General features: G+C 37.3%; 5 protein-coding genes across 7 annotated transcripts in view; 2 read left to right on the top strand and 3 right to left on the bottom strand.

Moving 5' to 3' along the window:
- LOC107040349 (protein LSM12 homolog A) overlaps positions 1–23,085 on the top strand; it is a 90,768-nt gene that overhangs the window by 53,360 nt on the left and 14,323 nt on the right. The window lies entirely within an intron of this gene.
- LOC107040347 lies at positions 1,908–8,040 on the bottom strand. Its single transcript, XM_015260400.1, has 7 exons — positions 7,719–8,040; positions 7,555–7,652; positions 5,941–7,275; positions 5,703–5,755; positions 4,446–4,526; positions 4,124–4,353; positions 1,908–4,070 (listed from the first exon to the last, which is right to left on the bottom strand). Exons 3-7 carry the CDS (start codon positions 6,001–6,003, stop codon positions 3,487–3,489), a joined length of 1,011 nt encoding a protein of 336 aa, XP_015115886.1. The 5' UTR covers positions 6,004–7,275; positions 7,555–7,652; positions 7,719–8,040; the 3' UTR covers positions 1,908–3,486.
- On the bottom strand, positions 8,421–10,098 carry LOC107040345 (dnaJ homolog subfamily C member 17). The gene has a single exon (XM_015260397.1). The coding sequence runs from the start codon at positions 9,828–9,830 to the stop codon at positions 8,496–8,498; it is 1,335 nt and encodes a 444-aa protein (XP_015115883.1). The 5' UTR covers positions 9,831–10,098; the 3' UTR covers positions 8,421–8,495.
- Positions 12,749–16,536, top strand: LOC107040348 (NAD-dependent protein deacylase). The gene is made up of 5 exons (XM_015260401.2): positions 12,749–13,075; positions 13,432–13,646; positions 14,130–14,272; positions 15,150–15,300; positions 16,325–16,536. Exons 1-5 carry the CDS (start codon positions 12,845–12,847, stop codon positions 16,374–16,376), a joined length of 792 nt encoding a protein of 263 aa, XP_015115887.1. The 5' UTR covers positions 12,749–12,844; the 3' UTR covers positions 16,377–16,536.
- LOC107040343 (putative sodium-coupled neutral amino acid transporter 11) overlaps positions 18,223–23,085 on the bottom strand; it is an 11,096-nt gene continuing 6,233 nt past the window's right edge. For both annotated transcript variants that reach the window (XM_015260395.1, XM_015260396.1), the window contains 3 exons: positions 20,594–20,846; positions 20,096–20,444; positions 18,223–19,133 (listed from right to left, as the gene is read on the bottom strand). In XM_015260395.1, coding sequence (XP_015115881.1) covers positions 18,573–19,133; positions 20,096–20,444; positions 20,594–20,846 — 1,163 coding nt within the window. In that variant the 3' untranslated portion in view covers positions 18,223–18,572. The remainder of the gene's footprint in view (positions 19,134–20,095; positions 20,445–20,593; positions 20,847–23,085) is intronic.

Raw genomic sequence — 23,085 nt, 5'->3', positions numbered from 1 at the left:
AGCAAAATTGTCAAAACTTTGTGCCGAAAAAATTTATGACTGCCAGATTAGATCTGAGCAGTTGGATATACGATGACTCATGCTATTGAAACAATGACCGAGATCTTACACTAGGAAACAAGGCGTTATCTTGCATCTCATAATAAAGTTTTAATGCAATATCCTAGTCACTGGACTATATGAGAAAAAGACTATATCAGTCATGGAAAACAACGGTGTCTTCAACAAGATGCAAATTTGATGTCACATAAATACAATGCATACATTGAAAGTAAAATAATAAATAGAAAATGATATATTATCAGCAAAAGTGTAAAGACCTTGTGACCAAAAAATTTATAACTGTCGGATTAGATCTGAGTAGTTGGTTGTAAGATCACTGTCGGAAGTATGACAGGAAATCTGACTTAAGGAACTTCCGCAGTAAGTATAATTGGTGAAAATTTCGAAATGGTATAAAGATGCAATATTTGGATCATATGTTGTTGAGCACATTCAAAAACTATTCCCATTTTCGAGATATACATCGTCAAAAATGGAATAAACAAAAAAATTGAATGGTTGGCGATGCATATCTCCAAAATGGGGTGGACCAGGGACTTGAAATTTTGGGAATATCTTTTTAATGTGGTCCACATATGATCCAAATATTGCGTCTTTATACCATTTCGAAATTTTCACCAAGTATACTTACTGCGGAAGTACCTTAAGGAAGCAAGATGTCATCTCGCAGCTCATAATGATGCCTTCGTATAAAATCCTAGCCACTAGACCATATGGAAAAAAGAATATTTGAAAAAATATATATCTGCCTTTGAGGGATAGATCTCAGAGAGATCGATTGGGTGATTCTTCTCCGATCGATTTCCCTAACATCCAAGTTTTCCGATAGGTGTTACTCTGACAATTTAAAAAATCATTAGGAGTGGAAAATGATTTTCGTCAACCAATTTCATCAAATTCACATGATTTATTTAATTTTAATCAATTTTACAACAATGCGTGTTCAAACAAAAAAATAAGTTCAGTCATGGCGCCTGGCAATCACACAATTTTCTGTTGTCGCAATATGTCTTTCCGTTACAATAGACATACGCCGCGGTCTCTTCACAATCCTTGTCTTCAGAACATGCTGTTAATGTCAAATGTACAAATCTATCGGAGGATACAAATGTATAATACTTACGGTACTTGTGGTACAATTCCTCGGCGGCATGAGCCAGCATTACGCAGGTGACCAACAGCATTAATAGCTTGCGCATCAGCATCGTAGGGGGGATTTATCGATCGTCTTTATTAACGTTCGCGTAAAGAATGGCGAAATTTTCCTTTCGTATCAGCCTCAAGGTTTTTTTTATCGTTATTTTACATCGTTTCTACCCGGTTAGGGTACACTGCGATGATGATCAAGACTTTAAATGGTTAGATCGCACCATTCTACCCGGCCGGGATTTCACCTCGGAACCTTCGCATGTGAGGCAACGAACTTACCCACTGCGCCAAGCCACCGGGTTCTCAAGGAGGTTGAAATGCTTATCTGTTGTTCTTTTCTAATATCCTTGGTAGGGTAAGCTACCCAGTGGATGGACACTGCCCTATAGATGGACGAGCTACTTTTGGATAGGAAATTACGCAAAAAAATACTGAAATTTGAATTGTTGCTTTGAATTTTCACTAACTGTTGTGATTCTTAACCCCTGAGTGACGATTTTTCTTCGATCAATTTTTTTTTTTTCAATTGCTAAAAAACAAACGTCCATCTACTGGGCAGTTTACCCTACCAACATTTATAATTCTCTCTTCAAACATGAGACAAATAATGACAAGTTAGAGAAATAAGCGATGAAGACGGCAGGCGGACCGCGTTGCCATGAGTCATGTAATTGTTTAAGTATCGATGAGATTCGTACTTTGTTTATTCTTTATTTATTCACTATTATCCATCCACAATTACAATCTGTTAGGTAGATAATGTAGAACAAATTACATGATTACACTGAGAGACGAAATAATGATCTTCGATTCGTAATTTGTTCTTCTAGTATTTAGGTTTTTTTTTCGATAGTAAAAAATAAATTTTCTCTTAGATTGATTTTTTTTTATACATCAATTTTTTTCCTTAATTAGTGATTCAATCGGACAGCTCGTAAGAACATATTTGTAAGGGTTTAAGAAAATGGGGAACTTGCATGCGGTTCTGTTACCTTATTCCTATATTTATGATTTTTTTTATCGGAATTGAATGCCGAATGGCAAAAGGTGTTGTGAGCATGCCCTAGGTATTTTATAATATTTAGATTGTTTTATTGGGATTATGATCTGGAAATGAAGAAAAAATTACAAAAAGTCATGCAAGTTCTCCATCGAGTCTGATGCGACTTGTAATTTAAATCCTTTGATATTTTTTCTGCAGGCATTTTTTAAAATATTTTTAATTAATTATTTCATTGGCACGTGTTTAGAACGAAATATTAATCAGTGTGAGATAGTAATTTCACACTAATTGCCAATAGTTATGATTGGTCGGCTTATTGGCGGTAATACAGCTGTGCGACTACGACAATTATTTTTTAGAAATTCATGAAGATCCACTCGATTTTGAATTAATTCCTAATTGATTAATTAATAAAAATAGAAAAAAAATTATTTTTGGATTGTAAATTCGGAAGTGTGCGAAGAGCTTGATGACTTTGATAGTCATTGGGTTGATGGAGTATTTTACTTTCAAGCATTAGTTAATTGAAGAATCAATTAGTGCCCTGGAGTCAATTATTCACGTGAAATTCATACTACTGAATTGGTGGCCATTGTTTTGCGAATATCTCGGCAGGGAGTGGATTTAGCGGAAAAACTCAGAAGACCTTTTTGTGGGGACTTGTGTGTTCTACAAAAAAGGTCCTTATACGTTTTCCCCTAAAACCACTCCTTCTTGATGTAATTGAACACATGATTGATGTTTGAACACATCGAAAAGACAACAAAAAGTATTTTCTGAATTATCTCGGTCATGAGTGGGTTTCGGAGAAAACGTTAGAATAACTTTCATGTAGAGAATGGAATTCGCCACAAAAAATGCTTTTTTACATTTTTCGATAAAACCACTCATCGTCAAGATAATTGACGTTTAATAATGACCGTCTCACTCAAAAAAATCAACAGAACGTATTTCCCTAATTATTCCGGTAACCATTGATCCCAGGAGACAATGTCAAAAGATTTTTTTGGCAAAAAAATGCAAGGCGGATACCAAGCCTGGGCGCCACCATGTTCTCTGGACTTGCAAGATGGCGGCCACCCTGTCCTCTTCACCTGGCGTTTTCAACATTTTTGAAAAATAATTAAAAATGCTCAAACCATCTTCAACTCATTTCATCACACTCCCACCGTGGGAACAATTTCATGTAAAAATTCCCCACAAAAAAGTCCCTTGACATTTCTCTAAATCCATCCCTAACCCCACCAAGCAGATCTCCCGAAAAAAAATCCTTAATCAAGTGACTTGGACCTCCCAATCGCTCCCTTGTGCTTTGAAATATCAAAATGAAAAATTCCCCGACTGTCGGTGGACGTCGAGGGTCGTTGGTCATTAGTTTGAGCTATACCACGTAAATTATACTGAATCGAATGATTGTTAAGCGCATCTAATATCACATTGTCGGATGGATTAATCACTGATGATGATCTCTCATTGATCGAGGAATTTAATTGTGGTAACTGTGTATTTAATTCCGTTGCTGATGCATCCTCTTGGTGGCTGCAGTGATGCTGGCAGTTGTGGCTATCACGTGACTGATAGTAATCACAGGTGTGGAGCTGCTGGCCACTGTAGGGGTGGTGGGTGCAGGGTTGAGCAGTTCGGGAATTATCGGTGCGGTGGAGGGGGAGGGGTAGGGGGTTGTTTTTAACACGGGATTGGGCTATTACTGTGTCGTAGCTGGGGGGTGGACCGTAGAGCTGGTAATAGGGACAGTTTAAATCATTCAGGACTATGTTTGGGGGGTGGTAGGGGGTGGAGTGGGAGGGAGGGGTGGAGGTATAAGGGGGTGAGGCGGGGATGCCTCTGTGTGGACCTAAAAATAAATTTTTTTAGATCTAGTCTTTTTTTTCTTTTTTTTTTCATTACCTTTCCACATTCGATGAAGAAAGACAGTATTTCTCGATGAATTATAACTGATACTGGCCTGCTGCCCCTGGCATAATGAACCACGCTGAGGAATACTGTGAGTCCTAGTGTGTGATGACCTCGTGGTCGTGGGTATCACGGACGTTGCAGCTCGATATCGTCCTTGGAGCCAATACCTGTACCACCAGCCACCCCCAGAGCACACCAGGAACATAATTATGACGAGTAGCCTGAGAACATTAATCGGTGAAGGTCACTCGGACATTTATAGAATACTTCCCCTTTGAGTTTTTTCTTAAGATTATTATTTTTTCTTTATTACCAGTAGTACCACAAGTGGTATATCTGGAAACCCGGGGACACGCAGCAGCCGAAATTACAGCAGTGTTCGTTTTTTGGACATCTGGAAGAGATAGTTATGCTTTTTAATAATTTCGCGGGTCTATCAATCGTTTTCGTTTCATTTGGGAGGAGGTGAGAATAAATTGAAGAGTTTTTCATCGTTAAATTGTTTTTTTTTGGAACTTGTTTGACGAAAAAATTATCGCTGGAGAATTGTTCCCATCGTGGGAGTGTGATGAAACGAGCTGAGAGTGGTCTGAACGTTTTAATCAATTGTACTGTTAGTTTTGTACAGTTTTGTACCCAAAACTGTTAGCCACTTCACAGCTGTTTACAAAAAAAATCTGTTTCTTGAATTTGAGCCGCATTATTAAATTATGTCGACGATGAGTGGTTTTATCGAAAAATGTCAAAAAACGTTTTTTGTGGAGGATTCCATTCTCTACATGAAAGATCTTCTGATGTTTTCTCCGAAACCCACTCATAACCGGGATAATTCAAAGAAAATTTTTGGTTGTCTTCTCGAAGTGTTCAAATTTCAATCGTGTGTTCAATTGAGAATTATATCAAGAAGGAGTGGTTTTAGGAGAAATCGTATAGACATTTTTTGTAGATCACACAAGTCTCCACAAAAAAGGTCTTATGAGTTTTACCGCTAAACCCACTCCCCGCCGAGATATTCGCGAAACAATGGCCTCCACTTCAGTAGTATTAATTTCACGTAAATAATTGTCTCCAGGGCACTAACTGATTCTTCAATTAACTAATGCTTGAAATTAAACTAATCCATCAACTCAATAACTATCAAAGTCATTAAGCTCTTCACACACTTTCGATCCAAAAATCAATTTTTCTCCATTTTCTATTACTTAATTAATTAATTAATTAATCAAATAATTAATTCAACATCGAGTGGATCTTCATGGATTACTACAAGATAATTGTCGCGGTCGCACAGCTGTATTATCGCCAATAAGCCGACCACTCATAACTACCGACAATTAGTCTGAAATTACTATCTCATACTGATTAACTCGTTCTAAACGCGTGCCAATAAAATAATTAATTAAAAATATTAGAGAATGTCTGAACGAAAAATATCAAAGCATTTGACGTGCAAGTCACGTCAGACTCGATGGAGGACTCCCCTGACATTTAGATTTTCTTCGTTTCGAGATTATGATCCCAATAAAACACTCTTCGATCCCGCATAATTTTGACAAAAAAAAATACTTACACATAATATTTTGGATTACCCCCTATCTCAAAGGCACAGTATTTGGCTTCAGCCTGCAAAAATAGGGTTTTTAGTTCAAGGTCGAGTGCACCCCCTCCCCGCAATCCTTGAAATCCTCCGAGAAACGAAAGACGAAAGAAACTTCACTCCCAAAAAAAAATGTTAAAAAAATCGATTTATTAATAGACAAAAATTCATTGACAATTAATAATCGTAATATCGTGGACATTCCACTCACATAAATTAAACACTCGGACAATCCAGCGACAATGGCCACTCTTTTAATACCCCTTGATAGCATGATACCTCAGTATTTGAAACCACATTTGCAATCACAAATTGTTGAATTTTAACGCATTGTTATTAATACTACAGCCATCCACGGCCATCTTGATCCTTCCACCCGCCACTGAGTACTGAGAGCTTTTTATATACATAGGACACATGACATTGCGCCCCTCTGTCTATTGATTTTTACAGTCTGACCCTCCTTGTGTATTTACAGATACCAGTGACGTCAGCTCTCATTATCATTATATGCTTTTATTGTTATTGGATAAATGCAGGCTTACAATGAGTTTACAAAAGTTGATGATTATTTGAGGAATTAATTATTCGAGATTTTTCGGGGTATTTTTCCCGGTGACATTGCTATTTCGAGGACTTCTGGGTGGATTTTGGGGAAAATGTCAGGGACAATGGTTTGTGGGGAATTTGAGTCTCCCATTTTCTCCTGAAGCCTCTCGTAAGAGGGGCAATTACGGTCTAATTAATGTCATTTTCGATTCCACAAATTCACATCCCAAAATGTGAAAATTTCATTATTCTGAGTTTGTGAATATCTCAAAAATTTATGAGTCTATCGAAATATGTGTTATAGCCTTTTTTGTACAGAATTAATTTCTCGACGAAAATGGTTTTATGTCATTTTTTCCTAGACCCACTCCTCCCTGACTTATTCTCGACTTTCTAATGAGCGTAATCTTCAATTACACAAATTCACATCTCAAAATGTGAAAATTTCATTCTTCTCGTTTCGTGAATATCTCAAACACTAATGAGTCTATCGAAAAATGTGTTAAAATCCATTTTGTAGAAAATTAACTTTTCCACGAAAATGGTTTTATGACATTTTTGTCTAGACTCACTCCTCCCTGAGTTATTCTTAATTACGTTCTAATGAACGTAATGTTCAATTCCAGAAATTCGTACCCAAAAATGAGGGAATTTCATTCTCTTCTTTTCGTGGATATTTAAAAAACTATTGGGTCTATCAAAAAATCTATTCAAAATTTTTTTGTACAGAATTAAATTCTCCACAAAAATGGTTTACTGACATTATTCGCTAAACCCATTCCACTCTGAGTTATTCTCAATGTGGATCTCAGCAGAGAGCCTAGAAATCCTCACGTCCCCAAAATCAAATGAACCAATTCCGGATTTTTTGATGATTCAGGTGTAGACTAATTTCGATCTCGAGTTGGTGCGCTTGAGGGTGGGGAGGAGGCAATAGTACCGGTAGATGCAGGCACAGCCAACTGAGAGAATTGTTAGTGCCATTAGTAAACAACCGCTGAAAAATAAAAAATTATAATTACTTTCTGCTCAAGTGAGTCTTCTTAAATCGGCTATATCTCCTGACCCAACGAAGCGATTTGGATAACTTAAAATTCATTTTAAACTCTCAAAAAATATTCTCAAAACTAAAGAAAAATATTTTAATTTCACTCTACCGATCTCAAGTTATCGGCGATTGAAAAAAGCTCATTTTAGCTTGTCTGTTTCGTCGTCATTTTTTATCTATTTTTCAACTGTTTTAATTTTGTTATGAAATTGTTCATAATATTCTTACATCAACAACCAAGTATTGAACTCTGTGCAGCACTCATTATTTCCACAGCAGTATTCCTTGCTGGAGCACAGGCCAAACTCGCAATATTGCGCAGAAGCCTAGAAAAAAAAGTAAAAAAACATGAAAATTAAAAAATTAAAAACCGAGAAATTAAAAAAACTTACCAAAGAAATTAGGGAATTAACGACGTAATAAATTATGACGAGAGCACCTGGTAACATTCTCTCGATGGATTTTTCTCAATGATTTACCACTGAAGACCCTCCCGTCTTATTTCACACGTTGTTGTACGAAATTTTGTGAATCTCGTGAAATTTCCGATGTTCAGAACGAGTTAGTCTGGAGTCTAGACGATTAAATGATGTTTGAGACGATTGTTGATGACTCGACGAAGAGATTTTGACATTCTAACACAGTGGAATGAGTCATAAAACTTGTGAACATGTGTGCGACATGTGTTATTCAACGAAAAATGCAACAATGTGATTAATTGACAGTTTCTGATTGTCTCGTTGCACCATGTGATGGCAGTAGTGTGCAATATGGCGTAGATTTGGCGGGAGGGAGCTAGGAATTCAAAATGAAGGCCACAACAATTGAAAATATTCCATAATCCCATGTATCTTAATTTTAAAAAGTCGCAATAATTCACAAGTATTTTAATTCAAAAAATTGATTTAAAAAATTAGATGTCATGAAAAGATCAAAATCAAAATGTCACAAAACCAAATGAAAAGGCACAAAATGAATTGAAGATCGTTCAGAATGATTAAAAAAATCAGGAAAAAAATCCATGCAAATTTAAAAATAAAAAGTCTCTTTTCAAATCCAAAAGCTTCACTTTAATCATCTTTATCTTGAAACAATCCAACATTCTCTTATTTTATAAAGTCAAATATTCATTCAGTCATTAATATTCTAATCCTTCATCTCCCAGAATCTCAACTCTTCTCGTCCTCCTCCATCATCTCCTGAATGAGCTTCTTCCGCTCCTCTGCCCTCCTCAAGTTCCCCAGGACAATGCTCTCAAAGTTCTGATCCGTCCCTCCCGCGAAGATATCAGGAGCTGACGAAAAGCTCGGAAAAGTCGTGGGAGTCCTCCCCTGCCCAAACCTTTCTCCAGAAGATGGAAAAACTCTCGAATTTGGCCCTTCTGTCTTGGTCAGCCCTTCTGTCTTGTTGGTCCTCCCCTCCCCCTCCCAGAGTCCTTCGAGCTTCAGAGGATTTCCCGCGAGGCCCCTCTCGACCATCACAGCCATCTCAGCAGCAGACCTCTCTGTGAACTCTACCAAAGCCCTTCCCTTCTTCCCAGACATAACCACCCCAGACACATCTCCATACTTCGACATGATGCTGTTCAGGACCTCCTGACTGTACCCCCCATTGTCGACATCATCCTTATCAGCCCTCCACCTGATCTTCACCTTTCCAGTCAGCCCCTCAGCATCTGGCCCTCCCGTCCCATAGGGCCCTCCTGTCCGATCCCTCCTCAACTGCTGTCGAATCTGATCGTTAAAGAACGGCCCTTCCTTCTCTTTTAACTTTCTCCCCCCCTCCCAGAGTCCCTCAAGCCCCAGAGGATTTCCCGCGAGGCCCCTCTCGACCATCACAGCCATCTCACCGGCAGACCTCTCTGTGAACTCCACCAAAGCCCTCCCCTTTTTTCCAGACATAACCACCCCAGACACATCTCCATATTTCGACATGATCCTTATCAGGACCTCCTGACTGTACCCCCCATTGTCGACATCATCCTTATCAGCCCTCCACCTGATCTTCACCTTTCCAGTCAGTCCCTCATCAGTCGGCCCTCCTGTCCGATCCTTCCTCAACTGTTGTCGTATTTGATCGTTAATCAAGTTCACCTCCTCCTCAACGAGTTTAGACCCCATCTTCTCCAATCTCTCTATCTCTTCCTTCAGCTTCTGCTCCTCAGACTTCCCTGATGATGTCCTCCCATTCTTGAAACGCTCCTCTCTGGCTTCAAGGTCGTCCTTGAACTTCTTCCTTTTGGCGTCTAGCTTTTTGGATCTCTCTTTGGCTTGCGCCTTGGCGAGGAGGACCTTGTCGTAGGCTTGTCTCGCTGACTCATCCGTGAGGATCTCTAGGACCTGTGACAGCTGGTGGAAGAGCTCCCCTGCTCTAGGATTGTCAGGGTTCTTGTCGGGATGGCAGGATAGGGCCTTCTTACGGTAGGCTGTCTTTATTTGAGAAGTCGTAGACGTCGGCTCGATGTCCAGGAGGCCGTACAGGTCCAGGTGCATCAGGTCCTCCATTTTTGGTGAGGGTCGGGAGGATTATGGGAGGTCTCGGGGGTCAAGGGGGTTTTCGAGGATTTTAGAGAGGATTTCCGCAAAAAAATTGAACAAAAAAATTCAAAATTCTTCGACTTCAAAAAACTTGATTTTTTTCGAAAAAAAATTTCATGAAAAATTTGATTTTCTTAGAATGTCGAAAAGCGGATTTTTTCCCGAATTAAACAAATTTGAATTTTTTTTAAAAAACAATTTCTATTCAAAATGTTTTGAAATTAATTTGTTTCTTTAATTTTTTCAAGTTTTCGCATAAAATGAAACAAAAAAAATTCTTTGCATTCAAAAATTTGATTTTCTCAGAATTTGGAGAATTGGATATTAGAAAAATTGTAACTTTTTTCAATTTGAAAAACTGAGAAAAAAAATATTTTCTGTGCAAAATTTTTTGAAAATTCCTTTTTTTCTTCAATTTTTTAAAAGAGTATTTTGGAGGGCGAACGGGGATTTTTGAGGATCATGAGGTGATCGTCGGGATCTAAGGTATCTACAGTTTGTTTAGGGTGATTCTAGTCAGAGGGGGTCAGGTCTAGGGGGTTGAGGGGTCTGGGGGTAATTTACACAGAGTTTTGAGTGATTTTTATGATAAATTCACTTAGAAAGGACTTTTTTAATTGTATTTTTAACGGCTTATTCCGAGTCTACGAAGGATTTTAATGAGTTTTTGATGGATTCACAGAAGATTCTTAGATTCAGGGATGATTTTTCGGACAAATCACGTGACAACGTCTGTTTTTTGGAAATTTTCGAGGCTAAATTTCACTTGGGGCAGTCCTTTCGAATGTTTTTGCCGAATGTTTAGAACAATCTTTGTAGTTCGCTTCACGATTTAATGTCAATGTGTTATTTATTATGTTGTAAGGATAAGGATTGATATTCACGATATTCTCACATGATAACTCCACTTGCACTCGGTTTTTCAGCTTTTGAAGTAATACGGTTACTCCAGACGTTTGTTTTCCGACACTGGGGAACGTAACCTAAAAATTATTCGTCACTCCGCGCATGCACATGGAGTTGGCGTCAGATTATGGCGCCAAATTCGTAAAAATGGAAGTGACCGATTTATTTCTGCGCGATTTATTTTTCAATTTCAATAATTGAATCATTAATTTTCGACTTTCATTATTCATCTGTCATCCGATTAATTAAATATACTAGTCTTTCTCATTTTCTGTCGTCTACTCAACGATTTTCTTCCAGAATTCAAGAGTTTCTCAACAAAATTTATCCTTCAATCGTTTTTTAAGGGGTAACAGAAGGCCACTGTTTCCTCGAAATTTTCAAACACATTTTCTGCTCAAAGTTGTTAATATTTTTTCAACCCAAAGCACATTGATCTTCATCATCGTTTCTTGGAGATTAATGTGCTTGGATTTGTAAAAATATCGATAACTTTCAGCAGGAAATTTGTTGAAAAATTTGGCAAATTAGTGACATTCTGTTACCCCTTGAAAATAACTCTTTCGAAAGTCGTTGACATCCGCGATAAAATATCACAAAAACTAGTTAATACTGCACCTCTTTCGTAAACAATAGCAAACAAGTGGGCAGTTGCTCTTGCATTGCCTATAATATAATTATTTTTGGTAATAAATTAATAATTTCCTTCCAAATGGTTATTTTCCACATGATTTCCTTCTATCATGCAGAATTAATTGTTTATTCCATTTTATTAAATTGAATAAGATTTCCTTTCAACTAATTTTGTCAGATTTTCAACACAGTTGAATGTTATCATCATCATTATTCTTATTATCCCTTTCTTCTACACAATCGATTGTTTTTTTTACTGTTCTATCTCTTCCCTCAGCCCTTCGATTAAATGGTAATAGACAAATTTTATTTATACATACTTGAATGAATTTAAAATATCACATTTGAAGATACCATCAGAAAGCTCACTTTCAGGGAAATTCATGAAAGATTTGAAATTTTCAACACTCATGATAAAAATCAAATATAGCTACCGTAATCATCTTTTAACTTCTACCTAATGGCATTAAAACAAACATTTTAAGCTATGATTGAATTCATTTGAAGCATGATATTCAAAGATATCCTCGGAATTCTGATTTTCAAAAAATGCAAAATTTTTGCAAATTTATCAGATAAATCAAAATAACGATTATTGCTATCGTTTTCATCTTCGAACTCGATCAAAAGGACATCCGAACTAATTTTTGAAGCCATCATTCAATCAATTCAGAACATTTTTTTTCGTTATCGTGGGACAACCGATTTTCGAAAAAAAATCAAAAGATAAAAAAAAATTAATTGATGAATGAAATTTTTAATAATGGCGATCGATAGGACTCAACAATATCTACATTTGAAAACAAAATCAATTCGATCCATTCATTAGCGAACGATTGATGAAAAACTTTCTTACATTCCATTTTCGGACTTTGTGGCTCATACGGGGTTCATATAACACAAAAAATCCGAAACTCACATTAAACGATTACAAAGCCTCCATTCCGAAGCAATAAAAAAGATGGGAGAAGATATTTGTCCCCCGACATTTCCTCCTGAACCCCTCGCCCACTCTTCGACCCCAATACCAATCACTCATCACCACCAATCAATCAGTCCCCAAGAATAACTCAACACCTCTGCATTTCAGAGACAAAACGCCCATCGAAAAATATTCCAAAACTCCCCCAAAACAATCGAAAAACTCCTAAAGAGTTCATCAAACCTCAGAAAAAAAACCTTCACATTTTTATTTCATTTTTTCTTTTTACTGTTCCATATTTCCATTTAATATTAAATCCCCAGTCAAATTTCCCAGAACTCGTTCTCCAAAATGGCGTCAGTCTCACAGCTGATGTGTCAGCTGTAACCCCCCCCCCCCCCCCCGCCNTCCCCCCCCCCTAAAATCGCGGAATACGTAACAGTGATAAAAATACAGTTGATCAATTGGAAATAGAAAAAAAAATCAGTTAAACCTGGCGAACCGAATATTGAATAACGTGATGAAGTCATTCAAAGAATCACTTGCAAATGCAAAAAATATATTGATATTGACGGGCAGTGGAATATCGGCTGAGTCTGGAATACCGACATTCAGGGGTGCTGGAGGATTTTGGAGGACATATTTGGCCCAGAGTTTAGCAACACCACATGCATTCAAGAGCAATCCGTCGATGGTGTGGGAGTTTTATGAATTTCGGAGGGATGGGGCTGCTAAGGCGCAACCTAATGCGGTGAGGATAGATAATTTATTCAGTTTTTTTATTCATTCACTTGAGAGTTTTCCGAATTTTTTGTCTCATGAAAAATACAATTCACGCGGGATTTGAACCCACAACCTTCCGATTACTGAGCTGATGCTTTTACCGATTGAGTTATCGCAAATTATCTCGGTAATCGTCAGTTCTAGAGGAAAATGTCAAAAGACTTTTTTCGTAGAGAATTCAATTTCCTACGAAAAGTGTCTTATGACATTTTCTCCTAAACATGATAATTCCGGAGATAAATGCAGAATCATCAGAACATCCAATCATTCTACATGAATGATCTGACCTCTTGTATTTCTACGATTTGATTACTCATTTTTTAGGCTCACGAGGCAATCGCAAATTTCGAGTTACGATTGACAAGAGAAGGTAAAAATGTGACAGTAGTGACCCAGAATATCGATGGTCTTCATCAAAGAGCCGGAACTAAAAACATCATTGAACTCCATGGATCATTGTACAAGACTCGTTGCACCAAGTGCGACGACATCGAGATCAATCACACCATACCGATCTGCCCCGCACTGGCGGGAAAATGGTAACGATGGTGGTGAAGCATCTGAATTAATCATTGGAAAGAAATTTTTCATCAGAAAAAAATTCATTGAAAATAGAGAAATCATGTTGTAACCGATATGACCTGAGAATCAGGAAAATTGCAGGCGGCTGTATCTTCGATGGTCATGGTCTTTCCTTCTTTCTCGAATTTTCTAGAAACTCTTTGAATTCTCTCGAATTTTCTGGAAACTCCTTGAATTCTCTCGAATTTTCTAGAAACTCCCAGAATTTCTTCAAAATTTCTAGAAACTCCTTGAGATTTTCCGAAATTTCAAGAAACTTCTCGAATTACCTCGAAATGTCTAGAATTCCGATAGATGGCGCTGCACATAAAGGCCGTTTCGCAAAATGACCCCCCATATTGAAACCATAGATGTATCCACGTCAAAAAATATCAATCTCCCCAATCACTCAAGACTCGGTAATGAATATCCAACGATACTATAAATCAATTACCTTGCAGTTCTCCAGATCCGGATGCTATGACTTCGGATATTCCAATCGAAGAACTTCCAAAGTGCAAGAAAAACTCTTGTGACGGTTTATTGCGACCACACATAACATGGTTTGGGGAGAGTTTAGAGTCTGATGTACTTGACAGAGCTGGTCAATATCATTTCCAAGAGCAATACAATCCCCGGGACCGAGGGGCCATTCATTTGGAAATGCGGCGACAGTGATTGTTGATTTCAGGAAGATTTTCACGATTTCATGCAATCATTGATTTCATGCGGTTGCCTGAGATTTTTTGGTGATTTCGCGATTTCAGACGATTTCAAGTGATTTCACGTTTTCGATTTCATCTATTTGGTGGAGGAGGGGGGAATGGGGAGAGAACCTGGAGGAAAAAAATGCATCATATTAATGCAAGAAGCCTCAAGCGTGAGAGTTACAAAGGGGGTGAATGTACAGATGAAAACATCGAAGTGAAGCCATAAAAGTCAATTTTTTTTTCATTCATTCGATAAAATACCTATTTACTCAATAAAATAGAGCACAACGTACATTTCATATATTCAACTAAACGAAATGAACTCTCCACTCTGATCAGTAATGAACGAATTTTGAAATTAGAAACATTTAATAACTTCTTTATATATCTTTTCATCTATTGCTCAACATTTCTTGGTCACCACAGGGTAGGAAATTGTCTGGCGATATTGACCAATGGCCACATAACCATGAATAGTCATTGGTTGAAGTTCGAGAATTTTTAAATAAAAATAATACGCGTAAATGGGCATACGTAGAAGAATACACCATAAATAAGTCGAAAGTTTCTCTTTCTTTTATATATTGGACAGGATTTCATGAGTGGCTCATTCCATGGTTCCATGAGATTTCACCGATTGCAAGTAATTCACTTGATTTCAACTGATTTCATACGATTTCAATCCTAAGTGACACGCTGATTTCACAAATGGATGGCCCCTCGCCCAGGACGTCATCAATAATTTCTTATGATTTTTTTTCAATTCCTCAGAACATGCGGTTGAGACTTGTGACGCTTGTCTCATCATCGGGACCTCATCTATGGTCTATCCAGCCGCAATGTTCGCACCTAGAGTTGCTGAACGTGGCATACCTGTTGCCGAATTCAATATCGAGGAAACTGACGCCACCAATAAATTTCAGTAATTGGAAATAATTAAGGAAATTGGGTTTCTGCACGAGATTTATGGTGTTGCGAGGAATTGAGAGGCCTCAGGAGTGAAAAAAAACTATTGAAATGCAGAGAAAACTTTGGGCCATGAATTCTGAGCCAAAAAGGGGTGAAGAAACCTGAAGGATAGCTTGAAAATTTTGTTCATTTTCTGGAAATTCGATGAAGCTAGTTGAAAACGATCTGAAAAGAATAAATAATTTTGAGATACGTTCAAAAATGTGAGGTGGCCGACAGGCGCAAGGACCTTTAAAGATGGCGGCGCCTCCACCTCGGATTTTTAAACATTTCTTGAGATTATTTATCATCTTCAGATCATCCTGAAATTACTTCATACAATTTCTATGAAGTGAACAAATTTTTTAAGCGTATTTTCATCTTTTTTCATCTCCTTTGGCTGAGAATTCAGGGCGCAAATCCCCCCCTCCATTTCAGTAGTTGTTTTTTTCTCCTGAGCCCTCTGCATAGCTTGAAATATGAAGATCGAGAAGACTCACTTACTATTGAGGGGCCACGAGGGTAACAAAAACCACTGAAATACCGGGGAAACTTCGCGCCATGAAGAATAGCTTGAAAAATTTGTTCATTTTCTGGGAACTTGTTGAAACTAGTTTAAAGTGATCTGAAAAGAAAAAATAATTTTGAGAAATATTCCAAAATATGAGGTGGTTGACAGGCGCAAGGACCTTTCAAGATGGCGGCGCCTTCATCTCACATTTTTAAACATTTTTTAAAATTATTTATCATCTTCAGATCATCCTGAACTTAGTTCATACGGTTTCTATAAAGTGAACAAATTTTGTAAGCCTTTTGTCAAAATTTTTCATCCCCTTTTGGCTGAAAATTCAAGGCGCAAAGTGTTCCCCCCATTTCAGTAGTTGTTTTTTACTCTAGAGGCCTCCTAACACATTGAAAAAATAGTCGCGGGCCATCTCATATGCAAAAACCCAATTGAAAAAAAATTTGAGGGTTAATTCTTTTATTTTATATTACAGATACCATTTTCAAGGCCCTTGTACGGTAACAGTACCTGAAGCGCTAGCCTGAATGCATAAAGAATCGAAAATCACGTAGTTTATCGTCAATTAATTCATCAATTAGTTAATTAATCACCAAATTGAATCATCATCAATAATATTTTATAACTAACTGTATCAGATAGCCAATTAAATTATTTTCTAAATTGAAAGAAGAAAAAATTGAAAAACTTTTTTCCATTTTTTATTCAACCACGTAGAATTTATTGCTCCACTCATAAACATGAACAAATGCAATATGACTGAACATTAATATCATTTTATACATTATTACATATTTATAATATATCATATCAATATTATACCGTTAAACTTTCGTTCATGCGTCCTTGGTGTAGATTCCACAAGTGAGGTCTCTGCTTATTTCAAGAATATCTCGTTAACGAGTGGCTTTATCGAAAAAGGTGATGAAAATTTTTTTATAGATAATTGCATTTCCCACAAAAAAGCTCTTGGGACATTTTCTGATAAATCTACTCGTACTCGAGATATTGGCGAAAATAACTAGCAAAAAAATTTTCCTCGAATCATTTCACTAATGATTCCATTTTAATTAAGTAATTAGCTTAGTTTTTAATTATCTCCCGTGCACAGTATCTTTTGATTGGAACGTAATCTATCACAGAGTGAGAAATGGTCGAGTAAACCACGAGAATTGCCACTCGCAATCTCTTAATAATTAAACGAAAATTTTGCTGACGAAATGAACTCTGAAAATTACCTAATTAATGAAATCGTGTTATCATCATCTTCAAGACCAAAAGAAAATACGGAAAAATATTCAAACGTGTTTTAAATATATGAAGCACTAGCTGTTTAATTGAGTTGTTCGTCAATTTTTTAATTTCGTCAGCGGGTCGCTCGACACGGCACATATCATAGTTCCCTCGTATATTATTTTTAATAAATAATATTTTACATCAAAGGCTCAAAATCAACGAATTAATCCTGAATTTTTCAAAAGAGAAATTCGAGGCATCGTCTTTCCCTCACATACGCCCTTGTTGCTCTCAAGCCTTTGATAATTATTCAATACACTGTAGTAATATTAATATAATAAATCCACCAAACAATATTTACACCAGTGAGAACCCTTCAAACTCCATTCTCTCTCCAAAAATGAAAGAAAACTTTAATTTTTCGTCTATAAAAAATTATATAAAAAACAAAAAATGAAAAAAATCATTTATGAAGAATATTGTCATCACAGATGTCCATAAAAGCATTTAAAATCCCATAAAAGAATAATCAATGATTAAAAAAAAATTCAAGAGCAGAATTTATCGAAAATTTATCGACTAATTGTTTAAACAATTGGAAGAAAATTCATTAATGATTGCTTTGTGCACCTGCAACTCTGCAGCATCAATCAATAATTTTATCAATAGTTTTATTTCCACAACTTTCTTTAGTTTGTCATTTTTTATATTAAGCCGGTAATTACACATTCGCCCCTCTGATACTAATGGTCACTCTAATCACAACATTGTTGATAATGTTACCTATTGAGTTATTCGGGCGAAATTTTGCTATTCCTGATTAAAAGCTCAAGATTTTTTGTACATTAATCAAAACGATAGAAAAACTTAAAATTTCTATTTAAACAATTATTGCACAATTAATAATTAGGGTAGTTAATTGATCAGAAGCTTGGACTCCAATTCACTCATGATTACTTGATCCTAGAATTATCGATAATCAAAGAAATAATTCTTCCAGTCTACATAATTGATTAATTAATTAATTAATTGAAATGATTGAAAATCGCGTCTAAAACTGATTAAATCTCCAAAAAAACTAATTTAAAATTTGCTTTCGCCCTTAAAATTACGTATTTTTGTATAAAAAAAAAATTTAATAATTCACCAACAAAAACAAAAAAAAGAAAAATTAAACAAAAATTCAAAATTAATAATTAGAGTAATTAATTTGTCAGAAGCTTCATCTTCAATTCACCCATGACTACTTGACCCTGTAATTATAGATAATCGAAGAAATAATTCTTCCAGTCTACATAATTGATTAACTAATTGAAGAGATTAAAAATCGCGTCTAAAAATGATTAAATCTAGACAAAAACTAATTTAAATTTGCGTTCACCCTTGAAATTCCGTATTTTTGCAGAAAAAAAAAATTGAATAACTCACCAACAAAAACAGTGAAATAAATAAATTATCCAAAATTTGTTTCAAACCGGAAGTCAAAATTACCCTTTCAAGGTCATCTCAGGCCTAGCCGTAGTCCCAATGAGAAGAGAATCAACACTTGTGCCTTCAGAATTCTCGGTAATCCCAGTGGAACTTGAAATGACTCGCGCAGTTGTCGTGATCAGCTGTTTAACAGCGGTCGTGACTTCCGGCGCAGAAGTGGTCGTAGAAATTGTTGAATTTCTCAGACAATAACCCATGACCTGTCCGTGTTTGCACGACTCATCCCTATCGTCATTGAAGATGATGAGTAAGAGCCCGGAGACAGCGACAAAAATGCCGGCGACGAAGAGCCCCAGGGCCGGAAGTTTCTGAGGTGAGAGAAGTCCGCCATTTTCCAATTTGAGATAGCACAGGGCTGGGAGGATGTAGGCTAGGGGCACTGCCGCCAATATTCCATTCAATTCGAGGACAACCCCGAGACAATCGGTCGTCATCGAGATGAAGTAAGCGACTGTTATTATTCCCATTGTGATGATCAAGTATCGGCGATCGGAACCGGCGATGTACATGTCGTGATTTTCAGTCTCGTCGGTTCCTTTTATTGCTGTGAGGATTACCTGAAAGAATCATCACTTTTTTTATTTTATTTTTTTTTCATTATTGAGAAAGTACTTTGGAAATGATGGCGTACTTCGTCCATTTTTCTTCGATGCAAAAGTTATTGAAGTACATCATTTAGATTAAAAAAAAACTACTGAAATGCGGAAAAAATTTTCCACGTGACTTGAAACATTTTTTCATTCTATAGAAACCGGATGCAGTGAGTTGAGGATAATCTGTAGAGGTCTAATAACTTTAATAAATTGTGAAAAATACGAGGTGGAGGTGCCGCCATCTTCAAAGTCCCGTGCGACAGAGGGAGGGGGTATCCAAGCAAGATGGCGGCGCCCGCCGCTGTCAACCACCTCGTATTTTTTAACGCTTTTGAAGATTCTTGATCCTCTTCAAATTACCTCCAACTCATTCCATCTAGTGCCTAGAAAATGAACAAATTTTTCAAACTCTCTTTTAGATTTTTAAATCCCTTTTCAGCTGAGAATTCATGATGCAAACTTTTTTACCTATTTTGTTTTTTTTTACACTTGAGGCCTCTTAATCATTGGAATTAACCATTTTTTCAAATTAATTTATGACGAAATAAAGTGAGGTTAATAAGCAAAAAAATATTGAAAAACAAAAAAAAATCTGAAAGATGGTTTAAAAAATTTGTTCCTTTCATAGAAACCGTATGCATTGAGTTGAAGGTAATTTGTAGAGGTCTAATAACTTTAATAAATTGTGAAAAATACGAGGTGGAGGTGCCGCCATCTTCAAAGTCCCGTGCGACAGAGGGAGGGGGTATCCAAGCAAGATGGCGGCGCCCGCCGCTGTCAACCACCTCGTATTTTTGAACATTTCTCAAAATTATTCATCCTCTTCAAATCACCTCCAACCCATTCCATCCAATTCCTACAAAATGAATAAATTTTTCAAACTCCCCTTCAAATATTTCCACCCCCTCATTTTTTTTTCCAATTACCTCCCGTGTGACGAAACACTCAATGGGAAACGTCAGCAAGATGGTCCCACTGAACATAACCCTCGAGAAGTTCATGAGATCATCGTCCCAGCAGTAGTTCTCCATGAGATCGCCCTGAACGTGTGACGTAAATGTGGCATAACCCGCGATTCCAAAAGCACTGGCCACAATGAAAGACGTGAATAGAGACCAGTGGGTCACTACGTCCCACTTCTGTTGGGTCGCACGCTCGATGGACCCATAAATGAGGAATGTGTTGTGATGGCACATAAACGCGAATGCCATTATGCCTATTGAGGGGATAACGCCTCTTATCGACGCGAATCTCCAGCTGTCGGTGGATTCTGGCCTGGGGACAATTATTTCCATATTTTAGGGGCATGAGAAAATTCTGAAAAAATTCACCAAGTCTCTCGGTGGTCTCTCAGATCTGCCTGATTTTTTACCGAAATTTTAATGCATTTTTTGGGATTGAAAACAATTGCCTTGTCAACTCACACAATGGCCGCCATTGTGCTCATCCTGATGAAAATGGCGAGCAGAATGAAGCCGACGCACACGAGCGAGAGGAACGATATTTTAGCTAGTCTCGCTACGTTTCTGTATAAACACAGTGGCACTGTTATCCACATTGTTGCTAGCAGAATGACAACTTCACGTTTACCGAATATATTGTCCTCTCTCAGGCCAAATACTCGGATTATAACTTTTGTTACTGTATCACCCACAACAACGTTGTACGATACCATGGCTGCAATAATGAACACAAATTAATAGTAGTTTCCGGGAAAAACAATACGTGAAATAGTATATTTTGTCATTCCGGCCGTAGGGCAGCGTTTCTGCCTAACGAATCTCTGCTTACGGCCGTCATGACAAAAAATATTGTTCGTCATATGGCCAAAAAAAACTTTTCTGACAAATATGATTGCAGCCCTCGCCTTCGGCTCGGGCTGCAAACTCATATTCGCCGGAAAAGTTTCTTTCGGCCTAGTGACGAAATATACTATTTCTGGCGAATATGAGGTTTGCAGCACGAGCCGAAGGCGAGCGGAGCGTCCGTGAATCGCTGCCTTACGGCCGGAATGACAAAATAGTATATTTCGTCACTAGGCCGAAAATAGTATATTTCTGGCGAATATGAGTTCGCCTCGCCTTCGGTTCGGGCTGCAATCATATGAGCTAGAAAAGTTTTTTTTGGCCGTATGACGAACAGTATTTTTTGTTATGACGGCCGTAGGCAGAGATTCACGGACGCGGAGCGGAGCGGAGCGTCCGTGAATCTCTGCCTCACGGCCGGAATGATAAAAACAATATTTCATACTTTTTTTGGTTTTTGGATAAAAGAAAAATCGATTTTTGGGAGATTCTTGGGAAATTTATCATGTGAAGTTGGGACTTATCAATAAATGACAAAATTGGAATTTTCAATTTGATCAATTTTTTTTGACTTTCGGGAAATTCTTGAGAAATTTTTAATGGGACATTGGGACTTACCGGTGAATGAAATAATTGAAATTTTTAATTTGAAAAAAAAATAATGTTTGGGAACTTCGGGGGAAGTTCCAAATGTGAAGTTGGAACTTACCAATAAATAAAAAGAATGGAATTTTCAATTTTATGATTTTTTTTTCATTTTCCGGAAACTTGAAAAATTTTCAATTTGACATTGGGCCTTACCAAGAAATGAATAAATTGGAATTTTCAATTCGAAAAAACTAAATTTTTAGGAAATTTACGGAAAATTTGTAATGTGACGTTCCTGAGTCGAATAATTGGACCTGACAAGTTCTACTTAGGTCTTTCCATTCAGAACTGGATAGGTCTTGGGAAGCCTCTTCCCAAGTGCTTCCGAGACCTTTCTACCTCTGGTTATGCCCCATTTCAGCACTTGTTAGGTGTAAGCAGGACTTGTATTCAGATTTTCCAAATCCTTGCCGGTCCCCGTAATTCTATGGGCCTATATTAAATCTTCGTTCATATCCCTGTTCACTCATGCGCTATTGAAATAAAAAATGCAATTATTGTTTTTTTTTTTAATCTCGAAAATCGACATTTCACGGGAGGGTGGAGGGGAGATGCATGTATGTGGAGGCTTGACATTTTTACCCAACAAGGGGAGAAACTTGCAAAATCTATTCTAGCCACTCTTGTCCCTCCGCTTGCATGCATTATCCAAATAAAAAATGAAAGTGTTAACAAATGTGATCCTTGTTCCAAGTAAAAACCGAAAATCCGACCCTGTGGCCCCCGGTGAAAAATTTTTTTTTTCAGTTTTCACTTTTCCCACATACTTTTGAAAGTTCTGAATAGCCCGTCGCTTAAATAGTTGGAATCAACGTTCACCCGGCTAAAAAATTCGATTTTGGCGAAAGTCGACTTTCCCCCTGGAAAAATCCAAGATCTGACACTTTGGCCCCCGGTGAAAAATTTTTTTTTTCAGTTTTCACTTTTTCCACATACTTTTGATAGTTCTGAATAGCCCGTCGCTTAAATAGTCAGGATCAACGTTCACTCGGCTAAAAAATTCAATTTTGGCGATAGTCGACTTTCCCCCTGGAAAAATCGAGGATCTGACACTTTGGCCCTCGTGACCCTTTGACCGACTTTCCCCCTGAAAAAATCCAAGATCTGAGCCTTTGGCTCCGGGTGAAATTTTTTTTTTTTTTTCAGTTTTCACTTTTTCCACATACTTTTGAGAGTTCTGAATAGCCCGTCGCTTAAATAGTCAGGATCAACGTTCACTCGGCTAAAAAATTCAATTTTGGCGAAAGTCGACTTTCCCCCTGGAAAAATCGAGGATCTGACACTTTGGCCCTCGTGACCCTTGTGACCCTTTGATCGACTTTCCCCCTGAAAAAATCCAAGATCTGAGCCCTTTGGGTCCGGGTGAAAAAATTTTTTTTTCATTTTTAACTTTTTCCACATACTTTCGAGAGTTCTGAATAGCCCGTCGCTTAAATAGTTGGAATCAACGTTCACCCGGCTAA

Source organism: Diachasma alloeum, unplaced genomic scaffold, assembly GCF_001412515.2.
Source record: "Diachasma alloeum isolate Michigan unplaced genomic scaffold, Dall2.0 Dall_scaffold_00327, whole genome shotgun sequence".
Lineage (NCBI taxonomy): Eukaryota > Metazoa > Arthropoda > Insecta > Hymenoptera > Braconidae > Diachasma > Diachasma alloeum.
The sequence above is the reverse complement of the archived record's forward strand: the minus strand, read 5'-3'. Positions and strand labels throughout refer to the sequence as shown.

Bases quoted from the DNA above. Each gene is read 5' to 3' on its own strand.
- LOC107040348 (XM_015260401.2), top strand. From the start codon at position 12,845: ATGAAGTCATTCAAAGAATCACTTGCAAATGCAAAAAATATATTGATA. The intron at 14,273-15,149 runs GTCAATATCATT...TCAATTCCTCAG, and splicing joins TGATGTACTTGACAGAGCTG to AACATGCGGTTGAGACTTGT. The intron at 15,301-16,324 runs GTAATTGGAAAT...TTTATATTACAG, and splicing joins GACGCCACCAATAAATTTCA to ATACCATTTTCAAGGCCCTT.
- LOC107040345 (XM_015260397.1), bottom strand. From the start codon at position 9,830: ATGGAGGACCTGATGCACCTGGACCTGTACGGCCTCCTGGACATCGAG.
- LOC107040347 (XM_015260400.1), bottom strand. From the start codon at position 6,003: ATGCTATCAAGGGGTATTAAAAGAGTGGCCATTGTCGCTGGATTGTCC. The intron at 5,756-5,940 runs GTGAGTGGAATG...CTATTTTTGCAG, and splicing joins TGTCCGAGTGTTTAATTTAT to GCTGAAGCCAAATACTGTGC. The intron at 4,071-4,123 runs GTAATGAAAAAA...ATTTATTTTTAG, and splicing joins TCTTCATCGAATGTGGAAAG to GTCCACACAGAGGCATCCCC.